This window comes from Hipposideros armiger, unplaced genomic scaffold (genome assembly GCF_001890085.2).
Source record: "Hipposideros armiger isolate ML-2016 unplaced genomic scaffold, ASM189008v1 scaffold_166, whole genome shotgun sequence".
NCBI lineage: Eukaryota > Metazoa > Chordata > Mammalia > Chiroptera > Hipposideridae > Hipposideros > Hipposideros armiger.
Window position 1 is genome coordinate 1,473,756 of NW_017731516.1, and position 12,799 is coordinate 1,486,554.

Consider the following 12,799-nt stretch of genomic DNA (forward strand, 5'->3'; position numbering starts at 1 on the left):
AGTAATTAAATATTTTAACCACTAAAGTTTCTGGATAATTATAAATACAAGTCTATAGGACTTTTTTTTTAATATGACATAGTTGTATTTTCCAACGAGTTTACTGCAGAAACTTGTTCACACACGCAAGACCATTACTTACGTTTTTTGTTTTTGTAACTGAGTTCTTTCCTCCTTGGTACTGTCCCAAGGAAAATAACCCAGAAGAAATTTCCATGCTTGCTTTCTCAATGCATGACTAAGTCCCTGTAGAAAACAAGCATATTAAACACATTCATAAAAAAGAGCGCAATACTTTAAGTTCATAAGACTTGCATTTAAATAAACAGAAAGACTAACATTTAAGAGACAGTCTTACACATAAAAATAGCTCAGTTCAGTAAATATTATCTTGTTTCTGACCTCTAGATTCCAAAGATATAAGCAGCTGCCAGAAAGCTTGCACAATGCAGAGTATACGATAGACTAAATATCACACAATGAAACTTGTTAGTCTTTCTAAGCCCAATCCTTACTGGATAAGGCCACTACCACTGGGGTATACACGTCTCCTTCATATAACCCACAGAACTTCAAGTAAGAAACAATATCTTCCCCTAGGCTTAATGGTGTCCCCCCACCCAACCCTCAGGGGCATCGCAAGCACCTGACTCTGTCCTACAGGTATTTTAAGGCATCATTCATCAAAAAGGGCTGTATGCCTCTCTCTATTTCTCCCCAAAAAAGAAAACTTGAACATCAACAGTGAAAATGCAATCCATATTAAAGTATTTACCCCTCTAAATATCATCTGTTTCATATGATCTACATTTAAAATTCTTCCTTCGGAATCAATGTTCTTTGTCCATTCTTCCAGTGATACTGGCTCTCTCCTTTGAACAACAGGCCGTTCTCCCAAATCAATCTAAATTGAGAAAATGTGCAATAAGGAATACGCCTCTCACCAGTGAAATGAAATCAAGGTATATAGAAATTTAAACTAAAATACTATTACTCAGAAATGTTCTAACACTTCTAACATCTTCCCTTATTTTCCAATGTTTAGTTTATGAGATAGACTAGTAAGCATTCCATACATTTTCCCTCCCACTAAACACACAAACAACTGGATTATAAATGCAAAGAGAGAAAAACATTTGTTATTCTGGGTTTCAATTACCTAAGTACAGAACATTCAATGTGTAACTTCTATAAGAGGCTCTTCAAGCTAAATGGTATGCTCTATTATTAAAAAAGAGAGTATTATAACATTAATCATTTTCTAAAATTAGCTTTCCTTCCCAACTAAAATGTGTAGCTCTTGGAACTGATTCATGATCCATTAGCTGCACTTGGTATTTTCTACAGGTTTTTATCCAATTAACAGATGTTGGTAATTTAAAAACGCCATTTTCAAGATAAGCCCTTTAATTAAGTACCACAATTTAGATATTTATAATGTTCTAACTACGTACAGCCTAAAACTGTAGCAAATTCAAAAGTCTTGTTGAGCATATATGAAGATTTGCCGTAATTTAAGACCAAAATCCATTTTACTTAAAAGATTCACATGAGAATAAAAGCCCTAGAGTAGTTCCTGACTAACTGCCTCTGGTGTCTACCGAGAAAACATTAAGTTAGGAACAGAACGAGGGGCAACATGCAAGGCTCACTATGCGCTCACTGCTAAGCACTCAATAAAACAAACAGCCTGTGTTCACTACGATCAGAAAGTAATCAAAGAAAAGAGATCCAACATTAATGAACAGAAAGTGTAAGGACTAGTAATTGATGAAGAAAACAAAGCAAGACAGGCATTAGTTGATAGATATATTAGTTAGCAAAAAATCATAAGAAAGGATTATGAGAAAGAAGCAGATATAACTAAAACTGAGTTTCTAGTTCTATAATATTCATATATGTATAAAAACATTTCTCCTGTTAAAATACAGGAGCTATATTAATATAAATCTCCACTCACTTTTGTGATGACTTCGAATCCTGGTTCTTCTTGTTGATTTATCTTTAAGCCTGGAATGGCATCACTAAGAAAATCTGCCATTTCGGAAGGAGGTCGTTGGTGTGCAGAGGAATCGCTGCCTCTCAAACTATCAAAAATGTAGTTTGTGACTTTGGAAAATCCTACCATAGTGGCTGTATAAGGATCCTTTTTAATTTTCTATGTAATAGAAAGAAAAATATTAGCATTATTAATTCAAATAAAGAATAACAATACCTCAATGACGGGCAAAAAGGCCAAGTTTTTTAAAGGGGGGGAATCAGAACTAAAACAGAGTGTTCTAAGATTAGCTTAATTTTTTTTTTTTCTGGGAAGAAAATTTTAAATTTTCTAAGCCAATATTTTCATTTGGTTAAAACAGCATATTCAATGGCAACTTAATGCTACTGATTGAACTGCAGATAAACAGACGATTTGCAGGCTTCATTCAACCTGCATACATCAGAAACATATGCAGCGCTTACTTTCCATTGGTGAGTGGCCCACAACAGCTTTCTTCTGTCTAGCAGTCCTGCCTTCACAAAAAATATAGTTCTTAAAGTGTGCAGTACCACACTAGTCTAATACAAAATATTTGGTAGCCAAGTTTAAAAGCTCGCGTTATTTAAATATTGGCTTACATTTTAATCTAGTTATATGACTAGTAAACCATGCCAACAAAAGTAATTGGTTCTGGGCAGTACTGTTCTGGAAAACAGCAAAAGCTTTTTCCATTGCTAGGGTCACTTCTAAACCCCAAACTGCCTGATTATTCGCAGTTAGCACAACAGTTACTTCTTAAAGGTTAATCTTTAAGATGATTTTTTCACAATAAGAAAAACTGTTCCCTCAACTTTTTATTTTAATCAGTGTTAGCTCTCTTGCCCTCCTTCGCTATCTTATCTTCAGAGCCAAGAAGAGAGCATCTGAGACAGAGTAAGCACTCAAATGTTTGTTGAATGAATAAATGAATGAATAAACAACCATTTCATTATTTTACATAGAAATCAGAGAAAAATAACTACTTCTGCCTGTGTTAAGTGCATATTTTTAGCCAAATGCAAAAATATACTCAAATATAATACTTTAAGGGGAATTAGATTATCATGACCCGAAATGAACCTACTTAAATGGAAAATAAAAATTCAAACCAGATTTCTGCCTAAGTTTATCATTAATGAATTCAAAGTGGTTCACCTAGTGGCCTTTCACCTAATCAATGAAAGCTATGATAATAAAAAATCTACTGATGTCCAATTTCAGTCTGATGATAAAGGGGAAAATTGCCTTAAGAGTAACTAAGAACCAAAGAAGCTTCTGAGTTTAATAATATATAACATATTATATTATTTCTATAAAATTACAGAGACTCGTTCCATAAAGTTTACACACAGTGAGACATTTGCCTCCTTCTGTATAATGTGAGAAAGTGAGAAGTAGAAGGTAAATAAAATAATGCAGTCAGACTAACAGATTAATAATACAAGATAGATTTAAGAAACATACTTGTATTAAACCATATGCTGGTTCATCAAGAAGATTTTCAAACGACTGTGAAAGACTCTTATTCTGACAATTCACAAGAAGTGTTCTTTTATCCTGTGGAGATCTGTAATAAAAAGAAGGGATGTGTCAAAAATACTAGCACGCTGCATCAATAGCTACTATAACTACTAAATAACTACTAATGCAATTACTTTTCAGCAACAAAAAACTTACATGCCCAGTTCTATAACTGCTTCCCATTAATATAATATTAAAGTACTTAGTAACTATCTTGAGTTCCAAAACTACATGAAACATGAAATATTAAATTAAGAAATATAAAAGGGTTTAAGTATTTTATTCTAGGTAAAGAAAGCCAAGAGGACTAAATTGTAATGGACCCAAATTCTTTAGAATTATAAAATAACGTTACAAATATATCTTCCTTTATTATCATAAAAAATAAAGTCAAAACATATTTTAGGGTTCATAAGCATATATAATATGTACACCATAGGAAAATACCCTATTTTGAAATGGTTCCCAACTTCATTCCATAGCTTGGCAGTATTACAATATAAGATGTTAAAAATACAAGATATAACAGATTAATTATCTGTTAAAAATCATTAATTATGCAAACCATAATTAACAAACATATTTAACAAGGTTATAATGTACAGTTCAGATAATATTATGTTTTAAGTTCTTGCTTATTAACCTCTGGGAACAAGTTTTTCTCCACATTTCTTAATAGCTACAGAATAAATAAAATGCATTCCAAATAGACACCTGTCTAATTTTAAGTAATCAGATGAATTATCCAGTCTTTTTTCTATTCAGCAACTTTTATAACTTAGTAAGTCAGCTGTAATAAATTCACAACTTTTCTGTGTTTAAAATAAAAATTAAATGTGTTATTTTGCTGCTATTTCTAGTTTATTATAAGGTTTGAGATAAGAACTTTAATAACAGTTATCTCTTCTCAATCCTAACGTAACAGGATGCAACATCAATGCTAAGGGGAATATGAAATCCAAAACAGGATCTTATTCTTACATAGTCAGAAATAGCGCTCTATCTTGAGACAATAGTAGCTTAATAAGCTCCTTGGCTTTTAAACAGTAGCTGAGGTTTAGTCATTTGAAGTAGGAAAAAAAAAATAACTTTTAAAATGTTCAATTTTCATTAAACATTTTTCTGAACACATTTTGGAGTCATACTTAATATGAAGATCTATAGGTTCTTATAAGATATTTTTTAATGATGGGTCAACTTTTAAAGGTAGCACCAGAAAAAGTAACTAAGATAGAAACATATTTCTTCCTAGGATAGTGCTGCTGGTGCTGTGGTTATTTTGTTTCTAACAATAAAGTCAAACTATTCCTTTAAAATCCAAATAAAAACTGGTCATGAAAGTCTAAATACTGGCTATGCATTGAGAAGGGGAACAAATAGGAAACCTTCAACTATCGGACTCAGATCATTAGTACAGCTCCAGATGTAAAACTGTAGTCACTAAACCAACAAGCAACCACAGATACTTTTTTTAAAAAAAGGAAGGATTTCCACGGGATGTGGAGTATAGTGTGGGGAGTGGACAGTGGAATTGTAACAGATATATATGATATTGTGGGGGGGGGGTTATCACTTTATGAGGGGTAAAAAGTGTAACTATTGAATTGTTTTGTACACCTAAAACTAATAAAAAAATAAATAAAAAGGAAGGATTTCATTTTTTATACCCAATGCTCTGTGATGAGGGGGAAGCTCTAGCACAGCGGTTCTCAACCTTCCTAATACCACGACCCCTTAATACAGTTCCTCATGTTGTGGTAACCCCCAACCATAAAACTATTTTCGTGGCTACTGTAACTGTAATTTTGCTACTGCTATGAATCGTAATGTAAATATCTTTTTGTTTTCCAATGGTCTTAGGCGACCCCTGTAAAAGGGTCGTTTGACCCCCAAAGGAGTCACGACCCACAGGTTGAGAACCGCTGCTCTAGGAGGAAAGATGTAACAAATTTAAGGCTTGGTTGTCCCTAAGGCAGTCAACAAAACATTTTAAAAAGTACATCAGTCAAAAGACAAGCAGTATATTGGTGAGCAATTGCAAAGCTCATCAAAAAGAGGGTTTGTATTTCAGAACCTGTTATGTTTGCACCTGCCAGGTTACCACATTGATTTAATCTGGGAAGATTAAATATTATAGATTTATAAATATTATATTTATGTATTCTGGGAATATTATGGATTCTGGAAAGTTGATCTCTCGTGATATTATTCAAGACTTTCAAACTCACTGCAGCAGTAAGACATAACTTTTAATGGTGCTAAATCAGCAATTCTATTATTAATAGAGCCTACTACAAGGCTTAAAGAAAACTAGTCTAAGATCACAATTCTAGAAGCATACCTACTAAAAATTCAGAAGTACTTCCCAAACTTTGAAGTGAGCCTCTCCCAAAGACCTCTGAATATATTCAAAAATTGTAACAACTGAAGAATGTTTGTGCACTGAAATGTAGCATTAACTATTTTATATTGCTGAGAACAACCAATATGGAAAGCTAAAGAAATAGTATTAAAACTTCATTGCAAAGGGTATCTATCAGGAAGGTTAATAAAAATTAAAAGGTACAGAATATTTACAACAAAACTACACATATATAAGTTGTTTATATATTTATATATATGTACATGCGAGGTGTATGTATCTCTCAAAGGAAATAAACAAGGGTCTACAACTTAATTTTGTAAATGGTTGGTGTTATATGATGATACAACCAATTTGGTTTTTTAGGAGAATATTTTACTGCTTGGATATTCATTAATGTAAAAATGGCCCAATATACAAAATAATTTTAATGGAACCAATAACCTTCATTCATATCCTAGCAACCAACTTGGTCCCAGAAAGGTAATGAAAATGTATCGGTGGCTCATTCTTTTATCCATCTGTATGGTAAGGCCCTCCATTTGTTAGGGGGAGTATTAGGAAGACAACATGGTCACAGATACAAGCCACATTCTTCAATTTACGTTAATGAGAGAAAAAAAAATAATGTGGTCTGATTTTCTTTCTATAGGTTTTGAACTCGAGTTAAGACGAGGAGATGGACCCTGGCATAGAATGGCTTGCATCCCAGTGAGGATGCTGAAACCAAGGCTTTCCTGGACTATGGACTACTCTTCTCTCTTCTGGTCTGTCTGATAAGCTCTGACCACAAAAACGTAACTCTGGAAACATCCCTTTCCTTAGAATAACTGCTCCAGTGACAGGAAATGAGACTCACATGGCTGACGCCTAGTACAGTAAAAAAAAATTTGGAACATTTGTAATTTTCATTTGAGAATTGAGTTCAAGTCCAAAGTTGGATAATAACTAATGACATAAAGAATAATGACCTTTATTTAATACCCCCCTAAGAATCTGATAATGGGGTATACAAATTTGGGACTTCTTTTATACTGGTGGCTGTTTATATGGAGTATCTACATTCGGTCACTTGGACTCAACATAGAAATCTCTGGTGAGCTCTAAGGCATAATGTAATTGGTCATAATTTATGATGGGAAAGAACAGGGAGTGCTTATTTTCAGCCTGGGGTACAGAAGGGCCTTAGAGTTAAAATATGTGATGTAAGTACTCTTACACATTTCAGACTATTCAGGGGCAAAGGGTAAACTGGCCAACAGTGACATAGGAGAATACACAATGGAGAAGGGGCTGGTATTTGGAGTGTAGCTTTTGAAGGACTTACTTTAGACAACTATCTCCCCTAAGAACAGCCAAATCCCTGACTGACAATAAACATAATGATAAAGCCCAATGGGAAGAGAGAACAAAGAGCAGGGAGGTCAGTCTGCTCTGCTAGGTTTTTCTCTTTGACCAGGTCATTAAAGGTTGCAATTAATCACTTATGCTCACATACTGTCCCATTTTATCCTCCCCCTTAGTTAATCTCATTCTCTCTCAGAGTTTCAATTACAAATACAAAAAGACCTTTATATTATCCTATTATATGCTCTCACAGAGCTACCGTATTTTGCCATTATAATGCATACTTTTTGCCCAAATTTGTAAGGGAAAAATAAGGATGCACATTATACATGGGTAGTACTAATTCTGTATTTACTGGGTTGTCAGAAAAGTCATGACGCATTTTTGCAACTAAAAACAGAAAAATACATCATGACTTTTCCGACAACCCAATATATAAAAGTTTAATTATTTTATTTATCCTTATGAGTTGAAAGTGTAACTCTAGAAATCAACAGCAATATTTGTATGCAAAATAATACCCTGGAATACGATAATCTGTTTTGTTGAACTCACAACAAACTCACAACCACCAAGAGATCTTGGCCTTCTATGATGCGTAAATACCATAAATTTGTTACCAGTACATAAAATTTCTCGTACCTTGTATCTATTCTTGTGTTTTGTAACTATCTGTTACATAAAATTTCTTGTACCATAATGGTAAAAAAAAAAAAATGCTAGGGCTAGCCGAGCGGCTCGTTGATTAAGAGTTGGCTTGGGAGCATGAGCTCTGAGAAGCAGGGCCACTGGTTCGGATCCCACATGGGCCAGTGACACTGTGCCCTCTACAGCTAAGATGGTGAACAACAGCTCGACCTGGAGCTGGACTGCCGTGAGTCACTGGCGACGGTGTAGGCTGCAGTGGGGCTGGAGTGGGTTGCCATAAGCTACCGTGAGTGGCCAGCAGCCAGCCTGAGCTGCCGTGAGCCGCCGTCCAATGGCCAGCGACCAAGTTGCCTCAGCCGGGAAGAGCGCAATGATCACAATACCAACATAGGCCAGTGAAACACTGTCCTCCACAACTAGACTGAAGACCAAAAGGAGAGCAACTTGTCTGTTCCCCTTCCCCGATTCTCCAATGCTGTTCCCCTCCCCCAGTTCCCCAATAAAATCTTTAAAAAAAAATGCTAAAATTCCTTTACTACAAAAAACAAGTACCTGAATGTAAACAAACATTTGAATTAAAAAATTAAAGCGAGGGCTGGCCGAGTGGCTCAGTTGGTAAAGAGCTGGCTTAAGAGCACAAGCTCTGAGCAACAGTGCCACCGGTTCAATTTCCACATGGGCGAGCGACGCTGCGCCAGAGCTGAGCTGTCACTGAGCTGCCAACAGGTGGCAGGATGGCTCAGCTGGTGTAACAACAAGGTTGCCTGTTCAGTGGTAGGGTACGCCCACCCGCAACTAAGACTGAACTCTGCACCTTGAGCTTAGCGGCCACGAGCTGCCAACGGACAGCCAAATGGCAACTGGCGCCCTCCACAACAAAGACTGAAGAACAACAACTTGTTCTTCCCCAATTCCCCAGCACTGTTCCTCTGCCCCAATTCCGCAAAATCTTTAAAAAAAAAAACTTAAAACGAAAGATTTTTTTCCCCTGAAAGTTTGGGTCAAAAACTTGAGTGCGCATTCTACACGAGAGTGCATTATACACAGCAAAATACAGTATATATCTCTTATCCAGAGCACTTATTACAGCTGAAATTCTCAATTTGCATAAATAATGTTTGTCTCTCCCACAATAGTAAAAACTCTATGAAGGCAGGGGCCGTATCTGTTTTGATTTTTGCTCTTTCCAGCATTTTGCAGTGTCTAGGACACAGTGGGTCCTCAAAAAAATTTACTTCTTGAATAAAAAAGCAGACAGGTCCACCATTCCCATGGCTTCACGTTTCCAAGTGGAAATATGCACTTGTTCTAAAGGAAGTCTCCTCCTTTACAGGGACATATCTGACTGCTGAGATCAGAAAAGAATAAGGTATGCGCTTGGCATAACCCTATTCAGGCTCTCTCCTTCTCTTGATCTGCCTGCCAATAGAAAAGGTGGTTTCTAGTCTTCTCTCATTCGCATCCTAAATGGTCTGTCCTTACAAGGGGGACCTGCGGTTGTCTAAGTGATGGTAACTGGGTGACTTCAAACTAATTTGGGATAAATTATGATGCTGCATATCACCAATAATGATATTTTTATAATGATATCATCTGATTCTTATATTTACTTCTCAGTTGTTTACAAATACAGAAAAGGAAACAAAGTTTCACTTATAACTCTCATTAAAACATAACCAATACACATTCAAGGCACATATTCCCTTATAAGCACCTAAGTGGTTGTTGAGTCTATCCTCAAACCCATCCAGGATACAAAACTCTCTACCTCTTCAACTAAAACCTATTTCCTTCTAATTTTTCTTAGGAGTCAAACAAATGTATGGGCGATTTCTTGTAACAACCCTCTCAAAATTATTTGTAGAATTAGTAAGTACTATGCCGTTTATTCATTCAACTAAGACAGGTTGCACAAATACTATGTGCTGGGCACTGTGGCTGGAACTCAGGCAAAACGGTAAGCTAGACAGGTGCAATCCCTGCCTTCATGGGCTTACATTCTAGAGTAGAACATAAGAGGCAAAACTATTTTACTCTGTTAAGGGCCATGAAGGAAGCCAACAAGGGAATGAGAGCAAAAAGGAATGGGTGTGGGGCCCTACATTAAATGGGAGAGGGGGCATCCAGAAAAGCCCCTGTGAGGAAGTACCATTAAACTGAGACCTCGGGGATCAGAAAGGGAAAAAAATATCCCATACCAACGAAACAGCATACATAGGGGACTCTGAGACAAGTTTTAAGAACTCAAAGAAAACCATGTGGCTAGAATACAGAAGAGAATGGCATGAGCTGTGGTTTGAGAGATGAACAGAGGTGACAGGGCAGGCCCTCAGCGACCACAGTAAGAAGTTTGGATTTTATTTAATGTTACACCAAAACTCTTCTTCTTCAAGTTAAATCTTCACATCCTTCTAATGTTTTTCATACCATTTTGATCCTCTCATTAGTCATCTTTTCCACATAGTATAGTTACTCTAGTACATTTAAAATGCAGTGCTTAAAACTAAGCCCAGTTATCCAAAGACTGATCTCTTACCAATAGAGAGGTTTCTGCCACTTCATCCTAGAAACTGCACCTTAATCAAGTATTGTGACAGTTATATCACAACACTAATTGATTAATACTGAACTTGCTATATTGCTACACCCCCCAAGTCCTTAACACCTGCTTTCAGCAGCCAGATCTTCTGCCCCAATCATGACGTTGCCCCTCCTGAAATCTTCTTAACCCCAAGTGGTAGCCCATTCACAGCTTCTCACTACAAGGTCAACGCCCACATACTACCAACCAGGCCTGACTTTCTTATGGTTACTGGTAGTGATCAGCATACCTAGTGCCAGCCAGAGGCGATCAACATGGTAGGGGAGAAAATTTCTTTCCAGAAAATACATAGGCAAAATCTTCCATGCTTTATATAATCTAAATTTAGGCATGATAAAGGATATTTTTCTATTTCCTATTATTAAGTGAGGACATTATCAATGAAGTTAACAATCACCACTACAGTTCCCCAAGCTAAAAATCTCAACTTTTCCCTTCTTCTCACCTACACATATCCAATCAATCACAATTCTAACCCTAAACATTTGTCTAAAACTTGTACCTTTCCTGCCACTCTCCTAGTTCATGAAACTGTAATTTCATCTAGATGACTGGAACAACCTGCTAACATTGATTTACAAGATCCTTCATGCTCTGGCCTTCACCCATCTTTGGCCTCACTTTTAAATTTGGTACTCTCTATTCCCCCACTATGCAGACCTGTGACATTGAACTACTTACTCTATTCTATGGTTACATCATGTTTTATATTCTTCCCTCTATCTAAAAACATCTCTCTCTCTAAATATTTCCTTCCCTTTCATGCTAACGTTCACTCATTCGTCAGGTCCCAACTTAGATGTTACTTTCTTAGAATGTGTTCCCTGGCTCCGACCCGACCCCAATCTGAATGAGGTACCCTTCCTCCCGCATCCTGGGACCTCCCAAAGCACCTCGTACCTCCTCCATCTTAGTTCTTGGGTTTTATTGCCATTTATTGATCAGCATCCTTCACAAGACCATAAATGCTCTGAGGTCTCTGGAAACCTGCCTGTTTGGTTCACTACTAAATACTAAGCAACTAGCACAGTGCTTAGAACATAATTGATACCCAAAATTTATTCACTGAGAGTGAAAGCCAGAAAGAGCATGTGTGTACAAATGCACCTAGGTGACTAAATGTAAGATCTGAGATTTCTGGAAAGTGAGGAAGCCCTGTCTTCCACACTTAAATAATTTTATAAAGGGCATAGACTTGCCTGACTTAAGTTCGCAACATTTCAAATAAACCTGTTTAACAGAAACTACATAATGAAAAGTAAATTTAATAAACACATAATCTGTAAGATACTGATGCATCATTTATTTAAATATGTATAAAAAATACTGGACCACTCTTTTTTGAAACAGTAACAGGGTAATAGGTTGCAGATCCAAATTACTAAAATGGCAAAATTTTATTCAGTCATTCATCCAAAGCAATCAATTTCCCAGAAAAAAAAAAGCTGCTTGCGCCCTGATATGCACATGGGTCACTGATACCCAGTGACAAGCAAAAATAATTTGCCTTGGGACCAATACACCATCCAATCGTAATAAGCAGAAAATAATTTGATACTTACTCATACAATATCACATATTTTTCAAGAGAGTCAATCAGTAGTTTGCTATCTCCGTGATGAAAGTGCAGAGCAGGGAGAACGACGTCATCCTTTAGACAGAATACCAAATACGACCAGCCCATACCCTCTTTGTTTTGCTTGATTGATTTCAGGTCTGTCAAACTGAACAGGAATGACCATTTGCTTTTCCCATTTCTATGACTTGGAGCATCTTAAAAACAAGAAAGCGGGACAAAATATTTTTGTTCACTCTTTTAAAAGGCACTGAGAGCACTCTTCATGACTGTCTAACAGAAATTTGTTGAACCTAGAGAATGACTATCCCATTCATATTACTATAGCTTCCACCTGTATTAATAATGGCAACATACATTTTCTTAAAAGAATCGTTTTTAAAATAACTACCCTACTGCATTCAAATTTTTAAAATGCTACCCCTGTTTAAATATAAGCTTTGCCCAAAATGAACACAGTTTTGGAAGCAGGCAGGCTGGATTCAAATTGCAGCACCACCATCTTACTAACTGAATGATCTAGGGCAAATAACTGAACCTCTCTGGGCCTCAGTTTCTTCATCTACAAAATGAAGATAATTATACTTACCTCCCAGTGTTGTTCTAAGAATTATAAGACATAATACTTGTCAACTAACTAGTACAGTGCGAAGTATACAGCAAATACCGTACTCAATCAACGTTCATCTTTTCCCTCCCCCCAAATACGAATGTATGATGCTC

The 12,799-nt window shown here is 36.3% G+C and overlaps 1 protein-coding gene across 2 annotated transcripts in view; it reads right to left on the reverse strand.

Annotated features, from left to right (window-relative positions):
• TBC1D15 (TBC1 domain family member 15) overlaps positions 1–12,799 on the reverse strand; it is a 64,975-nt gene that overhangs the window by 21,311 nt on the left and 30,865 nt on the right. Inside the window, exons 5-10 of one of the 2 annotated variants that reach the window (XM_019651783.1) lie at positions 12,063–12,273; positions 3,485–3,587; positions 2,464–2,514; positions 1,961–2,158; positions 776–904; positions 143–246 (exon numbers count right to left, since the gene is read on the reverse strand). In XM_019651783.1, coding sequence (XP_019507328.1) covers positions 143–246; positions 776–904; positions 1,961–2,158; positions 2,464–2,514; positions 3,485–3,587; positions 12,063–12,273 — 796 coding nt within the window. The remainder of the gene's footprint in view (positions 1–142; positions 247–775; positions 905–1,960; positions 2,159–2,463; positions 2,515–3,484; positions 3,588–12,062; positions 12,274–12,799) is intronic. The other variant, XM_019651784.1, reaches the window with a different exon arrangement.